The sequence below is a fragment of the Pleurodeles waltl genome, chromosome 3_1 (genome assembly GCF_031143425.1).
Source record: "Pleurodeles waltl isolate 20211129_DDA chromosome 3_1, aPleWal1.hap1.20221129, whole genome shotgun sequence".
Taxonomy (NCBI): domain Eukaryota; kingdom Metazoa; phylum Chordata; class Amphibia; order Caudata; family Salamandridae; genus Pleurodeles; species Pleurodeles waltl.
This window is the reverse complement of record NC_090440.1, coordinates 1,835,068,593-1,835,091,624: the sequence shown is the minus strand read 5'-3', so window position 1 is coordinate 1,835,091,624 and position 23,032 is coordinate 1,835,068,593. Positions and strand designations below refer to the sequence as shown.

The 23,032-nt window shown below is 43.7% G+C and overlaps 1 protein-coding gene across 2 annotated transcripts in view; it reads right to left on the bottom strand.

The window, feature by feature from the left end:
- INPP1 (inositol polyphosphate-1-phosphatase) overlaps positions 1-23,032 on the bottom strand; it is a 105,324-nt gene that overhangs the window by 73,882 nt on the left and 8,410 nt on the right. For both annotated transcript variants that reach the window (XM_069225903.1, XM_069225904.1), the window contains exon 2: positions 7,830-8,047. In XM_069225903.1, the coding sequence (XP_069082004.1) occupies positions 7,830-8,033 (204 nt within the window). In that variant the 5' untranslated portion in view covers positions 8,034-8,047. The remainder of the gene's footprint in view (positions 1-7,829; positions 8,048-23,032) is intronic.

The window sequence follows — 23,032 nt, the reverse complement described above, 5'->3', positions numbered from 1 at the left end:
GCTCAATTGAAGCCCTTGGAGAGCACTTCTTAGCAAAGTCAGAGGGCAAGAGGGCAGCAGTCCCTCACAGCAAAGCAGTTTAGATTAGTCCTTTGGGCAGCTAGGCAGCTCCTCTTGACAGGTGCAGGTTTAGGTCCAGAAGTGTCTGAGTTGGTGGGGTCAGAGACCCAGTTTATATACCCAAACATGCCTTTGCAGTGGGGGGAGACTTCAAAGAGTGGTTTGAAGTGCACAAGTTCCCCTTTCAGCACAGGTCTGTCTGCCAGGGTCACAGTAGAGGGTTTGGCAGTCCATTGTGTGAGGGTAGGCAACTAGCCTTTGAAATGTAAGTGTCAGGCCCTCCCACCTCCCAGCCCAGGAAGACCCATTCAGTATGCAGATGAGTGCAGGTGTGACTGAGTATCCTGTATTTGTGGTTGTCTGGGTGAAATGCAAAAGGGAGCTGTAAACCAGCTCAGCTAGACGTGGATTGGAGACAGGCTGTAAGGCAAAGATTAATTTTAAGTGCATAGAAATGCTCACTTTCTAAAAGTGTTTTTTCTAAAATAGTAATATAACATCCAACTTCACCAATAAGAAGGATTTTGTATTACCATTCTGGCCATACTAAATATGACCTGGTTACCCCTTTCTGATCAGAATCTACTACTCAAACAGTATATGAGGGTAGCCCTAATGCTAGCCTATAAAAGGAGCAGACCTCACAGTAGTGGAAAACGAATTTAGGGGTTTTACACTACCAGGACACATAAAACCCACACGTACATGCCCTGTCATTTACCTACATAGCACCCTGCCCTATGGGTTACCTAGGGTCTATCTTAGGGATGACTGATATGTAGAAAAAGGGGAGTTTAAGGCTTGGCAAGTAAGTTTAAATGCCAAGTCGAAGTGACAGTGAAACTGCACACACAGGCCTTGTAATGGCAGGCCTGGGACATGGTTAAGGGGCTACTTATGTGGGTGGCACAACCAGTGTTGCAGGACCACTAGTAGCATTCAATCTACAGGCCCTAGGCACATGTAGTGAACTTTACTAGGGACTTACAAGTAACTCAAATATGCTAAGTGGGTATGAACCAATTTTACCATGTTTAAGGGAGAGAGCGTATGTACTTTAGCACTGGTTAGCAGTGGTAAAGTGTGCAGAGCCTAAAACCAGCAAAAACAAACAGTTTCAGAAAAGTAGTGGGAGGCAGGCAGGCAAATAGTTGGGGGATGACCACCCTAAGGCTGTCAAGTCTAACAGGCGCCTTTTCAGATAGTTTGACGTGTTAAAAATAAAGCGCTTAATGTGAGGTCAGAAACAGTGTTGTCCTCAAGAACAGAGGTGGAAATGTGTACCTAAAATAAGATTCAAAACGCATTTCAAATAACATTCACTAAGAACTAGCCTGGACTAAAATAGGTTTGAAATCCGTAATTTAGAAACCATGGTTTATTAAAATATTAAACTACATTATCCCAGATCTGAAAATCTGCTAATTAGCGGCACAATTTCAACATGCAACCAGCTGATATTCAAAGGGTGACAAGACAACTTTGAGAAATGACTACAGGTGAGTAGCCCCGAGAACGGAGAATTTGCCGAAGTATCTGGTGGCAGCTTTGCAGCTAAGCAAATGCAGCCCCCATGTGATCCGGTTGGTGACCAGGAGATGGGACACGATGATAAAAGTGGTGATGCATTGAAAGACCTTATCTCAGCAGCTGCCAGTACGGTGGCTGAGACTCTTCATGAAAATCAACAAGAATATGACCATGGCGGCATGGAGGGAGGCAAGGTGTGACACAGTGAAACTTATATCTGGGAAATCACTGTATTATCTTTCAGGAAGCCCAAGAGTGTTTTGCAATAGGCCCAGGGCAGTTTTTGCAGTTTGCTAAAATCACAAAGACAGCCAGTGAAATCTAGACAGATTTCCCAAACCCATCACACAGGCTAGATGTACTTTAAGATATGGGATCTCCTAAACACTTCGTGACCCACTTGTACACGACCCGTAAACAAGATACACAATGGGCAGAGCTCCCTGTGAGACAGAGGTGGGATGGGGACCTCACACAGCCGTTGACGGACAAGGAGCGGGTTGTGGCGTGCGTACTAGTCCAGGGAGTGCCTAGTAATGTTTGCTTCAATTTAACACACTTCTATTGATTGCACTGCGCATATCTCTCACTAGTGCAGCTGAGTGGCATATACCCAGGCAGATCAGGTGCATGTCCAGATGTGGAATGAGGGGGTGGATTTCATACACCTAATGTGAGGCTGTCCGCATTTAGAATCATACTGGAGTGTGATAGTAAACTGCCTCCAGATAATCACCAATACAGGTTGAGCTCAATCTTGGGGACTGTCTGCTAAATCTCTTTGCATGCCCCAAGAATCGTAAAATGCAATACAGGATGACACTTCTGGGATTAGTTCTGACGAAGAGGAGAGTGACTAATTGCTGTACTCCGTGGGTCTCACTCAGAATCAATGGACTAGAGATTTTGCTGAGTGGGCTTTTTCAGAGGAGAGGCACACACGGGAGGTTAGGACTGATGAAAAAGTAGAGAAAATTTGTCACATGTGGGATGAAATGTTGCACAAACTGACTTGGCCAGATGATGACCAGGCCTCGTAGGCCACGCCCTCCGTTTCATGCACAGAAAACACAAGGGGCAAGTATGGATAGACTGGAGGGGGTCAGTGTAGAATGGAAGTCAACGGATCCCCATGGACTGGTGCAAATCGCCCTGCCTCTACTGCCCTCTTGTGGAAATGTCTGGGCTCACAAGGCATATGACTTTGCAAGGTATCTGCCAGAACTGCAAATAAGCCCAATGAGCATTTGTATGCTGTTTGATTGGTTTAAGTTGAAAATGAAAAAATAGATGTTAAAGAATTAAAGTGCAATACAGAAAGCAAAAATATATCAAAGTCAATGAAAATGCATATTATTTCAGTCATCAGCATAAAGCTCAGAAATCATTTAAAACAGATGCAGAATGAGCAAATTATGGAAAATAGTTAAGTTCACAATGCATAGCAAATCAATAGAAAATCACGACAACATCCCTAGAGACCAAAACATTTTCTTCTGGCTCAAGCTCAAAAACATTTTTGTAATAGAGAAATTCACCACAGAAAGCAAGGGAAATTACACAGTGAGCATAGGGTGAGCAAATGTATCAACATATCGAATCACAATACAGCATTACAAAACGTCTATTAGTACCACCGTTGTATAAATATGCCCCTAAATGAACAATACTGAATCTCTTCTGACATAATACTAGCACCAATCTTGTTAAATAAACAATTAATATTTGTTAATGAACAGATCTACAGTGAACAAACAAGGAAAAGGCCTTGAAGAGCAAAAATTTAACTAAAGAACTTCCTCAAAGTCTCTCCAAGAACAGCATGTAAACACAAAGCATTAGTGCACACTTTACTGCGTGTGGTGTCAATAAAAAATGAAAACATGGCTACTTCAAATTCTAAGATGGAGTCCGGTATAAAAAGACCTAGCTAGGTCTATGCCAAGAAAGCACAATTCTGTACATCACAACATTGTCGTTCCAATTGTAAAACGGTCAAATTACAATGCAAATATTATTTAAGCCAAAAATAACACAAATAAAATGCTAACGGATTTAAAAGGGAACCCCCCAGCCCGGCTCTTAAACAACCTTTTTTTTCTCCTGGCCTGGTTAGTCCTATGGATAAAGGAGCTAGGAACCACCTTTTGGGAAAGCTTTCCACCTCCTGCAAGACATCTGGACACTGGGAACAAGGAAAAGTTAGTACTTAAGACTGGGCGGCCTGGGTTTTTGGTGTGTGGAAGGAAACATGGACCCACTTTATGCCTCTTTTCTCGCCTCAGCCAATTTTCTTGCTTAATTTTTCGAGAAACGCTTTTTTTTTTTTGATCATCGAAGTCTTTAATTCTGTGGTTTGGCAGGTCTTCCTTCCCCTTCCTGCTAATTTGCATTCCTTGGATTAAAACCCGTCTTGTTTTCATGGTCATCAAAGGTATTCACCCCTCACGTCCACTTGGTCTTAGCTACACTTCCCTTAGGGGTGCTAACTCAGTCCTCCTATGCCCCTTAACACGGCCCTTCAATTCAGACCTGTCCATCAAGCAACTCTCGGTCAACATAACCATACCTCTTTGTCAGACCTCCATCAAACGCATATTATACATCAAAATGTATCTGTTCTTCAATGTTCCTTCACCTCCAATGGGAGGGGCGTCATCATCTCTAAGAATGTCACATCTGGTTGCTACCTCTTCCATCTCATTTGCCAGTCTGCATCGCTAGCTGCCTCAAGGGATATGAAAGGAGCACAAGCTCCCTCATATCAGGCTCTAAGGACCATCGTATTTCGTTTAGGAAGTCCCATCATGACGTTAGTTACCCACCCTAGTCCAAGGGGTCCACTGGCTACTTCCAAAACAGGCATTGATATCTCCAAATTCAGCACTCAGGGGGCTGGAGGGGGTGTAAAGGGGCAATGGTAGTATTAGCTAACCACACAGAGGATAAATACTTGGTGGGTTATGGACATATACTGCCCTCGGAATAGCAAACAAATACGTTTTGCTGCCATATCAACTTGAAAGACCTGCAGATACCAGGACTGCCTTTTCATCCTGGATGCATTTGGGGTTACAATGATCCTGTAAAACATAACGGGTAAGTGGTTGTAAGAAGACTGGGGGAATATTAGCCAACCTCAGAAAGGATGGGCACAAATAAAATAGATTTTTCAGGATTGGGATTTGCAGCTCCAAAGCTGGCACAGCAGATTCAAGGAACTGTGAAGTGCCAAAAATCCACTGTATTATTTTGGATGCATAGAACCAATTTAAGGTTTGCTGATTAGAAACAAATGCAAACCCCTAGAGCTGCACAAGGCCAAAGGGTGTGAGCAACTTGACCTCTGGTTACGTTGGGGCAAGATTAACACAAACTACAATGCTTTAAAAATAGAACTCCTATATAAATCTTCAGGTAAAGCAAAATTATGATTATAATAAAATCTAAAATCCACTTAAAATTCACAAAGACCACTCGGGGCATGGCCGAACACCATGCTAGCTAACCGCTAAGGGGCGCTGTGTCACACAAATGACTAGCTATAAGCCAGGAACAGAGCTCAAAGGGGGCAGGGGCAATCCGGGTCAACGTGCTGAACATGGCCAAAGCCCATGCCCTGCACACAGTCTACACTGGGCATGGCTGTAGGCAATTAACAGTCACAGCTTGGATAGAGGCACTGAGCTGAGGGTATGACCAGTATGTGCAGTTCAATTGAGAGTCGGCTTAGAAACAGCAAACATTCTCACTCTGCAAAGTCAGTTATAGAACACACAGTGGACATGAAAGTAGCAGCTATAAATCCTTGTTATTCGGATGTATCTAGAAGTAGCACATGTTTATGCTTAACAGCAGTTAAGCTAAAGTTTCCGATCTGCTGGACCTCAATGATGGGCCACGAAGACCAGTCTTGGCTGAAGTGTTTGGTCTTCAAGCAAAAGGATCAGGAGTAGGTTATTGACTTGCTATTTGATGTGAGGAATTTCTTTGATCTGTCAAGAGATAAGGTGCTCTGGCATTTCTAAATGGGCACTGCTATAGCCAAACCGCTCAAATGTAGAGCTCCTTGCAGTAGCCACAAATTCCAATTTCAAGACCCAGACATACCTCACCTCTATACTTTGGAGGCACATCTTCTCCAGTGACAGGGGCAGGGACTTTTAACTGACTAACTTCATTGGATCCAGAGCTCAAAAACCTCCTGAACGCTCTTGGTCGTGTGCAATGGATACTCTCTGTGGCTCCCACTCTCAACACCATCAAGGCCACCTCTGCTTCAGTCGGTGTTTGAGGAACTTGTTGAGGAAGTGGTGAAGCTTCACCTCTTACGTTATTCCTGGAGCATGCCCTTATGCAACTGCATGTCTGCCTTACCTAAATAAATGCCTGGTGAGGGCATCTGCCGAAGAGCTGGCTGTGCCTCACCTATGCTGTGTATAACTGTATATCTAGGTTCTTCCAAAAGTGTACTGGCATTTTCTCATGTCATTAAAGGTATTCAGTTCACAGGGGTCATTCGGGCCCCTGACGAGGGAGCATTTCCACTGTTTAATTGTTTCATTTTCAAAGGAGAATGTTGAGATCTGTGACAGCCTTGTGATTTCAAATGACTATGTTGCCAGGTGGCCTGTTTAGACACTGTTCCACTTGTGAGGTTGTAGATGTGATGTCTGCAGCTCGACCAGAAAGATCACTGGCATCAATTACAGGACACTGATTCCAAACCCATCCGAACACACTTCCAATTGGCTAGTGAGTTCTCGCCTGTCTGCCTACACCTCTGAGTGCAGATGGGGGCCGCTGCAGGAACTTCTAAGTAGGTGCATCCCTACATAAACATGTTGTATATGTAGGCTGTCTACCTGACCTCAAAAGCCTATCTTCCAGGCATCAAAGCCATGGTGGTGATGATAAATACGCCCATTGCATCTGACCCTTCAAGATTAGGTAGGAAAGGGATCTGTGGAGGTTTTCAGAGAACGTTCATCATTGTCCTTATACAGGTGCATGGAGCTGACAAGACAGATACCTTTGTTACTTGTCTGAGCATGAAATGAGAAAGGTTGGTCCCCGGTAGGCAAGGGTCACAAGTCCATCTAGTCAGGACATCCCACTGTCTCATCCCATCCAGCGCCCCTTCTTGACCCCCCTTTGTGTTCAATCATGCTGAAAAAGGGCAGTGTTAAGCCTTCCTGGTGCTCCCAAATGGGCCCTGTCCGACTTGTTTCTTGGTCATGTAAAGAGTGGGCTTCTTCGTGATTTGATAGCCATTGTTAAGAAACACCAATTTCCTGGAAGCGTATGCTTATCTAACTGTGTATCAACACCTACGCAAAATGGTTGTCTCTCCATATTTGCAGAATGAAAATCCAAGACCAAGATGGCTCTTCTGTGATACAATTTCCTTTTTAAAGGGTATATATACAGGCTTGTACTGGAGGAAAAAGTTGCACAATGGGTTTGTTCCCTAATCCTTTGTCAATTTTGTTCCTCAAAGCTATTTATGTTTATCTCTGGTCTTTTACCTTTTCCATCAGAATTTTCTCATGGATATGACCTTCTGGAAGACTTACTCTGGGCTCTGTCTCAATCCTTATCCAGGGTGGTTTTGCTGCCTAGCTTATCAACCTCTGTCGTGCCTCTCAACTACATTCAAGAACCACCAACATTGACAAGGAGGTTTTTTGGCCTTGTGGCTTTTTACTCCTTAGTGGAACCCACTGAAGGAGCAACTTGACATCTTTCACATGTGTTTTAAAGTGTCCCGTTGAACCGAGCTACTGCATGGAGTCACTTTTCCATAGGCAATCAACACGAAATCTAGAGAGGTTTTGTTTGTGTCTACTCCTTTACACTAGAGAATTAAATCTGGTCTGATAACTCATGATTTACATGCTTTCCAAATGGAATGCCTCCTGCAAAATGAAGTTGCTTTCTTGGAATAGAATATTCTTGATAGGCATTAAATATGAGGCACAGAAAGAGAGCTTCTTCTTCAACAAACAATCTTTCGCCAGGTGTTGTCTGAATGCTACTTCAATTACCTTTCTTCGTACTCTTCGTTCCACATCCAGCTTCACACCTCCTTAGTTAAGGTGGAGTTAATGAGCATTATTATAAGGCAAACAATTGAATTCCATTTCAAACTTTTTCATTGCATAAGTAGGTGGGGATGCAGGTATGATAGAAGCCTAAAGAGAACATTACCTTACACCTCATTTCAGTGCATGCCTTACCTTCTTTCCTATGTCATGTTTGATAACTTCTTGAACTAGCACATCTGTTAGTGTTTTGAAATCAGTCACAAACTTCTTGTTCTTCTCTCCTTCCTTTTTTTCCTCTATTAAAAGCTGGAAAAGCGACTCCTCCACTCTCACAGCACGAGCGATACATGCTGCTTTTTCAGCAGAACGCACTAGCTCACGGAGGACCGCAGACATTTGTGTTGTTCAATCTGGAGTTAAAAAGACAATGGAAAAACCCTGATTACAATATTAGTTTAAAAAATAAATCAGCGGAAAGCAGCATATGATCTTATTAGCCAGCTTTTCTACAACTGTCATCGTCCAAGGTTGCTTGCTGGAATATGTGGGTTTGGAAAAGGTGAATGAAAACACCAACAAATTGAACACTTCAGTAATTATTAAATGTAAGAATACTGTAAATGACTAATCACAACAAGTCTATAAAAACTCTTAAAATACTGTTTTGCTCAGCTAGGAGGGGCCTAATAAGGCAGACTCAGGCTTCCATCCTTTCAAAATGGACGAACTAAGTACCAAAAACTGGATAATAGTAACCTCTGCTATTTACAGGGCATAGAAATAGCCGAAGTGCGGAATTTAGAGATACTGGGCTAGATAGTGATACTCTTACTGACATGAAAAGGAGCGACCACCTTCGGCAGAAAAGAGGCACGCATCCTAAGGACCAGTTTATCAGGAATAAAACTGTGTATGAAGGGTGAACTCACAGATCTTGAAGCTCACTGACCCCCCCCCCTCGGCCGAAGTAATGGGCACTAACTAGGAAAACTGTCTTGATGATCAAGAGCCACAGAGAACAGCTCTGTAGGGGATCAAAGGGAGAACATCTGAGAAATGTGAGGACCAGACTGATGTGGCAGTAGGATATCACAAAAGGTCGGAGGGAGCAAATGTTGCAAATCTTTCAGAAAAAGAGTCACAACTGCCACAGGGAGGGTTGATCAGGCAGCCGCAGGAAAGGCAAAATAGCCAACAGGTCCCCTTAACAGTGCCTATGGCAGACCTTGCTTAGCTAAAGATAGAAAAAAACAGCAACAACTCTGACAAAGATGCAGAAAGGGGGTTCACATGGCGAGATGAACAACTGTCACTGCTCAGTCTCCATGCATGAAGATTGAAATGTGCAGGTTCAGGTGCAGAACCCTGCCCTGTTGTTGCAATACAAGATCATCCCAAAGAGTGCGCCTGATCAGAGGACTGATGTTCATGCTCAGGTGTTCAAAATACCATACTCTCCCTGCCCAATCCATAGTCACAAGGATGACTTATGTCCCATCTTGAGAATTCAAGGCAGGAGCTGTATTGCCGGAAAGGCATAAAGGAGTCCAGAATTTCACTCAAGGCAGAACAGGTCCCAGAGTGACAGATGCCTTGGAAGCTCTAAAAGCAGAAGTGCTGGCAATGCGCTTTCTCAATAGTAGTGAACAGATCAAGCCAAGGTTCTCCCCATTCTCAGAAGAGACCTCACACCACTTCCCGATGTAGTTGCCATTCGTGATTCGCAAGGCAGTGACGTCTGAGTTTGTCCACCCTTGCTTTCATGGAGCCCACCAGATGCTGCACAACCAGGAAGATTTCCTGCGCTCCAGCCAAGTCCAAAGTTGCAGAGCCTCCTGGCCACCATCCCACTCCGCCCTGTTTGCTGCAATAACACATGGTGGCGTGTTGTCTGTGAACACCTGAAGCAGCCTTCCCTTGATAGATGGAAATAAGTCTTTCTATGCTAGGTGGATAGTTCTCAACTCCAGCAGATTGATTTGGAGCTGAGCTTCCGTCAGAGACGAGAGAGATCTCCAACTCTCCCAGGTGGCACCCCAACCCTGAAGTGATGCACTGGTCACCACTGTCAGCTCTGGGCAGGGAAAGGAGAGGGGTCTGCTACTGACCTAATTGTGGTCCATCAGCCACCACTGCAGATTTCTAGCAGTCTCCTTCAAAACCTGAACCAGTTCAGAGAAGTCCCCCTAGTGTTGTGCCCTCTGGGACTTCAGATCCCACTGCAGAGCCTGCATATGCCATCTGGCGTGGTGATGCAGGTTGTCATCAGAACCAGCAGCCTCTGGGTCATTCTCTCTCTCTCTGGGTCAGTCTCACAGAAATCCAGGATTGAGGCTGAAACAATGGTATAATAGCCTGAATATCCAGGACTCTCCTTTCCCGAGGATAAGTGCGGTACTGCACTGTATCCAGAATGGCTCTGATGAAAGGGACCATCTGAGAGGGAGTCAGATGTGACTTCAGCATGTTGATAGTGAACCCCAGCGAGTGCAAAAATGTGTCTGGAGGTGGGTGACGAGTGCTAGGGATGAGGCAGCCTTCAGCAGCCAGTTGAGGTAGCAGTTTAGAGGTAGCGGTCATCAAGGTAGGGGAAGACCTCTGAAGATGTGCTGCAACTACCACCATCATGTTCATGAACTCATCATGCGCACTGGTAAGGCCAAAGGGGGCACGGTGAACTGGAAAGGCTTGTGGCTCATCAAGAACCACAGGTAATGCCTGTGAGCATGCAGGACAGGGATGTTGCAGTATGCATCCTGCATGTCCAACACTACCATCCAGTCTTTAGGGTCTAGAGCAGACAGAGCCTCAGCCAACATGAGCATCTTGAATTTCTCTCTCCACAGAAAGGTGTTGAGAGGATGGAGATCTAGAATGGGATCGAGACCTTCATCCTTTTTCGGAACCAGGAAGTAGTAGGAATAGCAACGACCCCCCTGCTCTGGTACTAGAAACCTGACAATAGCTACTTTGGCCAACAGAGCCCGCACTTCTTGAAGAAGCAAGGAGACAAGGTCATCTATCAGCCATTCCAGGTATGGTGGCAACAATGGAAGAGATTTCATGAATCGGAGGGCATAACCCTTTGGCACATTTTGGAGTACCCACATGTCAGAGGTTGTGCTGGTCCACTGGAGAAGCTGGTGCCAAATCCTGCTGTCAACAGGATGACAGTGTGAGGTGAAGGGATCGTTAAAGTGGTTTGGAGGCTGCAGCAGCCACAGAGGTTTGGGCTGGTCAGCACACTCGGTATGACTCATACGTCCTTTTCAGGGATCCTCGAAATCGGCCACAGAAAGGCTGGGCAGCCTGCTGGACCAGGGTGTAAGGCGGATACTGTGGACATCCACAGGTGCCCTGGCCACAGCCACTAAAGGAGCAAAAGCACTGCTGTTCTGAATGGGAAGCCAGGGAGAAGCCCAAGGACCTGGTGGTGGCTAGACTTTACCGAAACAGTTCAAGTGCTGTATCAGCTTTGTCCCTAAACAAGAGGCAGCCACTGAATGGTGTGTGTATGAGGAACACTTGCACAACCCCCGAAAACCCAGTGACTGCAACTGGGTGTGGCAATGGAGTACCACCAGCTTAAGGAGTCTGTGGTGTCCAGCCTACACCTGATGGTGAACTTTGCTGCATCTTGACCATTTACTAAGACTTGGCTGAGGATGGCACAGCCCTGTTCAAGGAGCATGGGAATATTGTTCCAAGAGCCATGCGGTGTTCACCAACCTAAAGGCCAAACAGGCGGAAGAGAACATTGTCTTTCCAAAAGTATCCAGCCTCTTGGTTCCTATCCAGTAGGGCGGAAGGGAAAGTAATTGGGTTGACCGTGGCTACGGAGGCCTGTCCCACCAGGCTCTCTGGGGAGGGATGCTGGGAGAGGAAGGCTGGATCTCCTGTGTCAGGAAAGTGGTAATAGATGATCATGTGATGGCAGAGTTCAGCCCAGGCCACCAGAAGAACGTCTTAGTGGGCCTCATTAAAGGGGAGTAAAGGCTCTGAAGAGCTCATCCTTGGGTGAAGCACTTCAGTCAAGGTGTTGGTCCTAATCTCGACACAGTAAGTGAAAGACTGCTCCCCTGCGCATCACCGTTGCAAAGGATGTATCTAGCTCCAAAACAGGGTCCAAAGGGAAAAGCATGCTAGAGTTTAGGGAGATGTCAAGGCCACTGGTATCACCCAGCTCCTTGTATCAGTTTTCTTCCTGGTCAGGGTTCCGCTCAAAAGGGCCATACCATTCCTCCTCATTCGTCTCTTGAGGGATAAAGAGCCAGTCCAAAGGCAAGTGCAGGGGTTGGGACGGCCGGGACAGCAACTGCATCAACATCAATCTGCATCATGACGGCTCTGACTCAGAGATGGAAATGAGTCATGGTTTGTCATCTAGCACCAGGGTTAGAGGCAGAGGAACTGGTACAGGCACCTGTGGCAGCGTGAAGCTGGATCTGGGGGAGGACCCAGGGGACCCAGCTGGTGTCAGGGGCGGACTCAACCAAGGCACATCGCAGCCTGAAAGCATGCCAGAAGGAGTTGGTGGCCCTAAAATGGCATGCTTTATGGCATCATAAAATTAGTTTAACTGGGCGGGCAGCGCTCCAGGGAACTCTTTTTAGCGTGGTGCGAACTTTAATGCCAGCTCAGCTGATGGAGTCTGGGAACGGGGCTTTGAAACACTGTGTTTGGATGGGGAAGTCGAAGAACACTAACTTCTTCTTCTTGTGCTTCTTGGACTTACTTGACTTGGAAATAGTTGTCCTGGAGAGGGAAGACTATCATCCTCGGAGATCTATTTTGGGAATGGCCCAAAGCCTTCGTGTCCCACACTGCCAGGAGCTTCATCGCCCACTCATGAATCGCTGAGGGGTGCATTGACTTGCACTCGATGCAGGTCATGGAAAGACCAAGAGGGGATCAGAGACAGACATCTGTCTGTGACATTACCACAAGGTTTAAGCCCTTAAGGTTTAGGAGGGGACATGTCCCTAGCACACTGGGAGCAATTGTGCAATAGAATTGGTCAACAAATTAGAGATAGGCCCCTGAATCCGTGCTGCTGGCGCAGAAAGAAAGGAACTGATACTAGAGCGCCAGGTGGTGCATATATAGTCACCACAACGTCATTTCCAACGTGGAACCATTCAACGCCACCTATTAGTGTGCATAGGACCTGTTCAAGATTTTCCAAATCCAGTTTGACATCTAGGGAATATTCTAAGGCAAGGAATCTGCCTGTATAAGGAAAGGCTCTTAATTAAGTTGGGTGAGGTTAGTGGTTCCTCTGCCATCTCCTGCGGTATGGAACACCTTAATCACTCTCCAGGATGCCCGAGAAGAAAAACAGCCACAGACTAATTTAAAAAGGGCCTACATGGACAATTAAAAAGGCCCCCACTTTCCAAATTTCCTCCTGATAAAATTATCTCTCACTCTCTTTTTTCTCATCTCTCTTTCCCTATGTCTACCTCTGACTGTGTCTCTGTCTATCCATGCCTCAGAACTTACTACCTTTCTGTCTCTCTTTCTCTCCTCACCAATAACTTGCTCTAGCATCTCTCACTATCTGCCTTCACCCTTCTTTGCAGATCTCTATTTTGTGCACCTGCTTCTATCTTACTCTTCACCTTCAGAGGTCTCCAACCTTTTCTGTAAATATAAGACCTACTTATGTTCAATGAAAATCATCCTGAGTTACTAACATTATTAGTGTTGTAATAGGTACCACACCAGACAAGGTTACTTTAGTGGCCTCCATACATGAGATTACTAGCAGTCATCAACTCAGTATATCAGCAAGAACTGCTAGAAGTAATGTAAAAAAGGCTTTATCAATTTTGAATGCTTCAAAAGAAGTATTACATAGCTGTAATGCATCTTGCACCAAGATTATATTAGTATTAAGTCTGCCAAAAGCCACGTCTTTCATCACTGAACTGTCAGATTTAAATATGTTTTAAAAATATAACACTTTTTTCTCAAAACATGAGCTAATGTGTGATGAAAATACACATATGTTCATTTCAAATACCCGCTCTCAATTTTGGTATTTGATTTAATGAAGTAATAGTGTCTACTTTAGTAGGCTGGGCTGCACACAGTAGAGCTACTCACAGGTACGTAGGGAGCTACCAGTAGCTCACAAGCTACTCATTGGAGAGGCCTGCTCTAAACCTTCCATTCTTTGTAGTTCACCTTTTGCTACTTTCTTTTTCCTTCTCAACTATCTTTTGTGCCTAATTTCTCTCTACCTCACCAGTCACTAACTTCTTGCCCATATCTTTCTACCCCTCAGTCTGACTACCTTTAAGTCACTTCTTATTTCTCTCTACCTCTCTTTCTAGGCATCACCTGTCTTTCTGTATCAGATTCTGTATCCCTTTACTTGACCCTAGCTCTTCTACCTCACCACTTTTCTTTCCCTCTTTCTTAACCAGTCTCTGCAGTTCTACCACTCAATTTCTATTGCAGCCCTTCCTTCTGCATTTCTGTCTACCTAAATTCTCTCTTTCAGATACATCTCTTTGGATCCCCTACCCCGGTTTCAATCTCTCTCTCCTACTATCTGTGCCTACCTCTGCATCTCTTCCTCTCTACTCCATCTCTACCTCACCCCTTACTCTGCACCTCACACTCTTTTCCATCTCATTGCCCTGTCTCTCTCCCAATCTACACTCTCAACCTTACCTCACCTCACCACTCCATTTCTGCTTCACCTTTACATACCTCCTCATTTTCAACTTTCTCTCTACTCCACTTCTCATACACTACTTCATCTTTCTACTCCCTTTATTTCTCTCAATGTCCAATGTCTCAATTTCACTCATTTGATCACTGTTTGACCTCTCCACTTCTTTTTTCCTCTATTACCTCTACATTACCACTCTCATAACCTTACATCTTTACTACTAACCCTTTTCTCTATCTCTTGCCCTCTTTAAGCTACAATTGCTTTTTATCTCTCTTTCAAATCGATCTCTGGACCACCTTTCAACACGTCTCTGCCGATTTATTTTTTAAATCTTGATACTTCACCTCTCAGGTCCTCCTCACACTCTCACTCTTTCCCAATCGGAGCCTTCACTCTTTCTCTACCTCACACTTCTACTATTTTTTTTTTTTTTTTTTTAAGAGTTCACCACTTCAATCTACGTTTCTCTCTACATCACTTCCCGCTTACCTAGCCTATCTTTCTGTATTCTCACCTATGTCTTTAGCTTGCATTTTTCTTTGCTTCTACCTCATCCTTTTGCCTGTGTTCCTCTACAGCTCTCGGTCTCTAGCTCTCCCCAACTAAACCCTCTTCCTACATTACCCTGCTCTCGTCTAGTCCCTCTGTGTAAAGCACACCTCTTTACATTTCTTTATCTCTAGCTCTTTCTACATATCTACCTCTCTACCCTACTCAAGAATCTTAGCTATCAGTCTACCTCCCTTTTTCTATCTAAAGCTCCTTCTTTTTATCTCTCCATTTCTTTCTGTCCACCTCAGCATTCTCCTTCTACCGGTTATGTCTCCTTATACAGTCTATATCTCTGCCTCTTCCTCTCTCTTCCCTCTACTTTATATCTCATTGTGACATTCACATTACCTCGCTGCCCTTCCGAATTTGCTTTCTCAGCGAAACTGGAGAGCACTATCTAGTCGGAGAAAGAAAGGGTAGGGCACAGGAAAAGATTTAAGCAGAAACTTATTTTTTTCACCTCATATAAAAGTAAAAGTCTTCAGTAATGTGCTTTCATTTACACAGTTGCAGCAAGAGGGCCAATGGCGAAGAGGAGAGCCACCTCCTGCCCTGCCTCAGAGGAAAGAATCCCTGGCCTAGAGACTAAGGTCTTCAGCAGCCCAGTTCAACTCATGAGACCTAGTCAGAAGGCAGGCCACAAACTTCCCATCTAAACTACTCAGTGTCTCCCAGCCCTTTGTTTTCTGTAACTCTGCAAAGCCAGGATGCCCACAGGGCCAGAACACCCACTCCAGAGGACCATCTATTTCACCTTTCAACCCCACTCCCTTCCCCAGAGGACTGACCAATGCAGGCTGGCCTATTCCCTTCCATCTTCATTTAGACTAAATTTCTCATAAAATAGGAATCCAGGACATTGGGGGTAACTCTCATAGTTGTACAGGGCATTGACACTGCAAGTAAGAATTCAGTTTTCAAAGCTGCGGTGTTCTAATACTGGACAATGTTATTGACCTATAGAAACCTTAATTTACCACGCAATTAAAAAATGAGTCCCCTGATATTAATCTAGCAGGGTTTTATGCAGGCTCAATTCCAGCAGGGGGGTCGGGTGGGCCACTGGGGGCCGGGTGGACCAGGCCCACCCAAACTTGAACTTTGGCTTGCCCAGTCATGGCAGAAGAGGCCATGGAGAAGGCATCTGTTAAGTGCTTCCTCCATCTCAACGTCGGAATGTTGTAATGTTTTTTTCACTGTCTTTAAAACTGCATCTGGGCGGTGTGTTTGGGGTTAGAGGTGGGCAAGGCAACAAATTAACAGAGAAAGCCGAGTTTAGGGTCTGGCTTGGCTCTTAAACCCTATGCATAAGCCCAGCCTTGAAAATGTTTGCTATGTAAAATATACAACAGACAGCAAGTAAAATATGATAGTCTCTTCAAAATAGAAAAAAAGTGTATTTCTTTAACACATAGAAGGTATGACATTAATATGTCACAACATAGCGTTGCACTGAGAAGTATATATATATTAAAAGTGATAGGTTTTAAACATGAGCTTAGAGTCATTCCTGCCCTGTCCTCACACTGGTGACAGTGCAATTAGTGAACTAACAGACAAGAGAGTTGTCACATGGAGCCTGTATGTGGCCCAGATTATTATAGAGCAACACAACAAATCAAACACAACAGGGTTTTATATAACTAGTTTTCTGATTCATGGATTTAAATGTGCTTTCATGCACAAGTACGAAGAAGAATGAGTTTTCGTTAAATAAAACATTTGCCCGAGATCACGAAATTTGAGTGAAGTAGCTGCCATTTATCCAGATTTTATTTTTTCACTTTGTACAAATCAGCCAATAAATGGTTATCTGTCTCTCCTTTTTATGTTTGTTTTTACCTCTTTGTGCAGTTTTCTGCAGTTTTTATATAGTGCAAATCCGACCTGTATGTATTGAAGCGCTTTACCTGAACACTAGTTACATTACACAAGGTCACATTAATTTATTTTAAGTACTGGAGATTTGCCCAGAATCACAGGATGTTGAGCCAAAGCTGAGACTCTGACCTAGCTTGAACAGTTCCAAAGTGAAAGCTCTCACCGTAACGCCACATCCTGGGTAGACTGAGGGTGGCAGGCAGAAGGTACATGAAAGTCCCGCTCATTATGGGCTCAAAGTTCCATAAGGACGTTAATCTGAGACACAGCCAGGCTTCAGGCTGAAGCCCAGATCGAGCTTTTAGTGGCCCCCATGGGACAGAAGTTTGCTTGCCAGTGATGCAGCAGGTGTCACCAGGACCCAGGCCTGTGAACTGCCTTATGCACTTCAATTATGGTCTGTGTGGTTGTTCTAAGAGAGGATTTGTATTCTAGCTTGTGTAAGATGCATGCAGTAATATTCTATAGAATGGGGTATGCATTATACTATTCAGATAGTAGCAGTACGTGCCTCATTGGATGAGAAGCCACCAGGGCAAGGGAACCATAATGTCCCCCAAGAGTTAATGTGGAACTACAATGCATAATAGAGTGAGGGCCTGATTCACAAAGGTAAACTTAAATTTTTGTGTAAGTTTACTTTTTTTGTTTGTTTTTACGAAGTACAAGTTTATTTTTACTAACACCTGCTCTGCACCAGGATACCCTCCTGGATGAGAGTGTACATTATAAAACAACATAACATAACATGACTCAAGACAAGCAAATGCACTTTATAGAGCCTTCAATTCAGACTGATTCAAAACCTAACCATGTTGGAATATTCTGTTAGTCTTTCATGGTGTGTCCTTGTTTGCCTCTGCGCCCACATCCATGCTATAGGTAGGCTAAGAGGTAAAATGAATCCCTCGTTTGCGTGAGGTCACACCCTATGCAAATGAGAGACCGTCCTCTGGAAACAGTGCTGGCTATACATGCGTGCCAGCGCTATCAGTGCACCTGTAGCCCCTTACGTAACTGAGGCACTCTGTGTAGTAGGGCCCCAGTAGGTTACCTGTTTGACTGCAATTACTGGTTTTACACTTGTCAGGCATGAAAACTGCCGTTGTCAACAATACTGCCTTCTTTTTTTTCAAATGTGTTGCTGCTTTTTAAACTTTATCATTGAAAGTATACCACACTGCAAAAAAATGACTTGAAAAAAAACAATTGCAAAGTTCGCAGTAGTCAATGAAATAGGTGTTGGGCAAATCGCAAGCAGTAAGTAGCCAGTCTACCTAGTGCAAAATGTCAAGGCTTAGATGTGGTAACAGGTATGTCCTTTACCTTTAACTTCTATTACAATCTGCTTGGAATCCAGATGCTTGTATTGAAGCCTGGCCTGCTGGAAATTATAAGGGTTGAGGCTGCTGGGTATAGACGTCATGTGTGCCTTTATTTTTCAGGTGCCCAGGCCTTTTTTTTTGTTATCTCAATCTGACCGTACATAACGCGAACCATTACTAAGATAACCATTTATTTTTCCAGTTACTTTAATAAACGCAATTTTAAGAATTCGGAAACTCAACCGCTGCTTACGCTCCGTATTGTAAGGTAGGCCCATAAACCATCATGGATCTGTATGTTTACATGTATGTCTGCATGTTTACATTCTACTGCCCCCTGCTGACTGGGAGGTGGTGGCTTCAATAAAGCAGCTTATTTACAAATAAAGACCACGTCTTCGTCGGTCTACACACACTGCCTGGAGAGTGTGCCGCTGCGAAAGCCGGAAGCCAGATTCGAATCAGCAATCTTTCACGCCTCAAAGCATTTTTTCGGCACCGGTCAAGCTTGGACACCACTGTTTTTGCTGTTTTATATAGCACGAACTCGACTGGGAGGTATTGGAGCGCTTTAGATAAGCACTAATTACACGACACACGGGCATGTCCATGTTTTTAGGCACGGGGAAATGGAGTGTTGAGCCGACACCGAGTCTCGAACATGGCGCTCGTGCCAAGATCCTCGCTTCTGCTATGTATATTTTTCTATGAAACACTGAGTTTTTGGCTGTTGGCAGCAAAGTGTGTATAAAGAAGGGCAGATGAGACAAAAATACAAAAAAGGGTCAGAAAAAAATTCAAACCTGGGTTACTGTTGTGGAGCCCGTTTTCAATATTCACTCGTAAATTACCTCAACTCGCTCCCTGACCTGAGCAGCACAAAGGTCGTAAAACACAGGTAAAAGAAACATAGGCCACAAGCTGCTTTATACTTCTCTTCCACTTCCACAAAACGCTAACGGAAAAAAGACAAAGGTCTTTCGGAAATGTTAACGGCGTTTATGCAATTTAATAGCTCTGCGCCCCAAATAAATGGGGAGTCTCTTCTGCTCACACACAGCACAATCGTCAGAAAAGTGCGTCAAGTTCTTTATGAACAAGTAAGAAGGAAATAAGCATTGGCAAATCCAATAGGTCTAGTTTTAATGCGGTAATGGACATAAACAGCACTTCTGCAAGCATATGCTTGAATGGTTAAATATATTATAACCAGATAGATTGGCTTTGCAATTGCTTGTTGGTTCTGCTTATCATCCATATTAATTCTATACAGAAATCAATGCTTCCTTGTAACTTCACCTCTCACTCATCACCACACTGCCAAATCAAGTAGGCCTTGCTCCAATGTAATAAACTAAACTTTTGCATGCAACACATGTAAACAACATTTGTGAATATCTGTACTTATGCGTGTTGGCACATTAAAGGCTGCCCCATTGGCTTGGCCAATGCTTGCATGCCTGAGGTTTTGTTTTCTAAGTGTTTTACTTCGTCCTACAGACACTTGGAAGAAGTTGGCTATCCATCCTTTGTCTGTGTTTAGAGGAGGTTCATTATCATATCCGCTTAAGGGAAAGAAAACAAGAAATGTGAAGGGTGAATACTTTATTTTAGTGCACGCATCTTGAGATATGACAGTGGGTGCACTGGGGGAACCCTTCAAAGACGGAATGGGATACACTGGGAAAGCTTTTCTAAATAATTACTGGTAAAATACATTCAGCTACCATCCACAAGCTCTGATGGACGATGGGGCACTTTGACCCCAAGACTGCCACTAAAAGCCTCACAAGTTTGCAGCGTTTGCTGTTGATTTTGAAAGGCTTTGGCGCTGGTATCTTGGTGGCAGGCTCTCCTACCTGCAAAGGGACAAACTCACAATCAAGGCCTAACAAAATAGTTAAGAATACCTACTTGAGCGAAAAAGATGTACACATATAACATAGAACTGAACGTGACAAAAAGTGTTATGATTGAGTCTATTTCAGGTGTAAAATAGCACCTTCAGCATAAAACAAAGAATGATGCATCAAACAGCCAATAGCATGATGATAAGATAACAATAAACTCCTCTAGGTTGATCCAAGATGAGACTGGCACAGTCTTAAAACAATGGCTGAGGTGGGATAACCCTAACAAACCAATGGCTGATAAGTGGCTGACCTAAAGCCTACTTTATGTTTATTGTAAACAACAGGTTAAACTAACCCCAGCTTCTCCAACAAGCAGCTTGTAAACTACTGAGTAGATCTCCAACTCCCTGTAAGCAGCTTTGCTGTGTGCTGCCCAACCTACTAAATTAGACGCTTTTGCAAACTTAATATATGTATACTAAAACTGAAAAGTGTGTGTTTGGGACACAAATAGCTTATGTGTGAAGAAATACGTTTGAATTTCTGAAATATATTTAAAGTTATTTGAGTGATAAGTCATGCAGTTTTGGTGAGACCTGTTGTTAATATTGTTTACTTTGTTCCATGATCACTGTAGCTATAGCAGTTATAAATTACCCATGTAGAGGCATTGCAAAACACTGTTTAAATTAACGCTGGCAACCGTGCCTTTTGGAGTGAATAGTCACTGCTGGTACTGTAGCAAACTGTGGTCACTAATTTAATTTTGTCTGATGTGGTCACTATTCCAAATCTAAGTAGCTCAGGATGCTTTTTATTGAACATAAGTATATCTTGTTACTGAAAAGATTAGAGACCTCTGCCCTAAATAAAAATGTATTTGACAGGTTTTAAATTCAGAATCCTATCCCTGTAGATGATAGGTGAACACACTATCCACACATTTAAAGAACATTTGAAATGGTCTTTTACTTTCTCTTTCGCATGGGATTTCAAGGCAACGCTACCACTCTTATAGAGGGCAATGGAACCTGCAAGTTAGATCCCTTCAAATTAAACACTATATTACCATATATATTTCCATTAAATTTGAGAATCACAGTGGGTCTATGTGCAGAACATGTGGACAGATTTTCATCAGTTTGGAGAAGAGAATGGTATGCACCTCTGTAATCGTTTTAGCAACTAGTCCACACACACATATGTAATTAAACTGCTTTGCTATGGGTTTATTTACTTTACCCAAACAGTAATAAAATTGAGACTTAATACTAGCCGCCCTGTGGTCTTGTTATCAGAGAACATCTGATTTGCTATTTCAAAGTCCTCAAATGGGATCAGTTGTTAATCCTAGAAATTCAGTATATCAGTTGACTATGTGAATATAATTGAAATTTGATTTAAATTTGGCGTATGTGGACGTCATGAAAATCTGGTATGGATTTGGCTCTCCAAGACCTACATTAGACACCCATGTTCTACAACCTTTCTAGTTTGGGAAACTAGTGCAGGATGGCTAACACATTCTACAAATATTTTCGGTTTATCTTGATCTGAATTAATTTCTTTGAAGAGCCTGACAAATTTGAGGTGAGAAAATAAGTTCAGTGAGAGCTAGCAAATTGATTAACTCTTTCTTGTCGCTAATAGTCCATTTATGGTTCCATTTCTGAATTTTCAAATGGGCCTCTAAACTTCTAGAGTGGCAAGAAAATGTTGTTTGCCCCAGTATCCCCATTACTGTTTTTCAGAGTAGATACATTTTTTTCTCTTTTTTACTAATTTTCCTGCCAGACCTGCTGCCAAAAAGATGGGCTTGGCCCTGGGGGGGGGGGGCTTTGGTCGGGCATCACCACTGGCTGGAGTCAGCATAACAATGGGAAGGAGCCTTTGGGGCCTGCCACCAAGTGTTGCTTTTCCTGTGAGGGGGAGGTGTGAAGTACCTTTACCCACAGAAGGCTTTGTCGCCGACTCGGAGAGCACAGAGGCTCTCACGTCATGGGATCAGAAACCTGTCTGGTGGTGGCAGGCTGGTAGAGACCGGTCAGCCATACACTAAAGAGTTGGTCAAATTTCAGGGGGCATCTTTAAGATCCCCTTTGGTGCATTTTTAAATAAATCCAACACTGGCATCAGTGTGGGTTTAATGAGCTGAAAAGTTTGATACCAAACTTCTTAGCATTCAGTAAAGCCATCATGGAGTTGTGGAGTTCATAGTGACAAACTCCCAGCCCATGTACTCGATATGGCTTCACTGCACTTACAATGTCTAAGGATGGACTCAGACACTGCTCATGCAGCTATTCCCTCACATGTGGTACAGGGTACCCTGTCTTAGGGCTGTATGGCCTGCTAGAGAGGTGAATTACCTATGCCATAGGCAGTGTTTGTAGGCATGGCACCCAGGGAGGGGTGCCATGTCGACTTTACTTTTTTCTTTACACCAACACACACAAGCTGCAATGGCAGTGTGCATGTGTTTGGTGAGGGGTGCCTTAGGGTGGCATAATACGTGCTGCAGCCCTTAGAGACCCTCTCTAGCCAGAAGGCCCTTGGTACAACTGGTACCTTTCACAAGGGACTTAGCTGTGTGCCAGAGCTGTGCCAATTGTAGAAGCGATGGTACAGTTTTAGGAAAAGAACACAGGTGCTGCTGCCTGGTTAGAAGGATACCAGCACACACTCAGTCAAGTTAGCATCCAATATCAAGCAAAAAGTCGGGGGGAGGGGTGACCATGCCAAAAGTGGCACTTTCTACAATTAATAAAAACATAACTTTTGAAAGCAGTGGAAACATTTCAAGAAAATCTTTTTGGGACATTTTGCACATTTTGTGACATCCTATTTACGCTGTGTGCAACCTATCTTATACAGTATGTAATACATTCTTTAAACTGACTTACCTATTCACAGCATTTTCTGTCACAGGCTTGGCCTTTGTGGTTCTAAAATGCATTACTATTTCTCAGTACACTGGCCAGTATTCAAATCAGTGACCTCCCAGTTACACCTACAGACATAGGAAGCCATTGAATTTACCAAATTAAGCTGGCCTCCCAGGAAAATTAATTTCTGACAAATACAGTTGTTGTATTTATT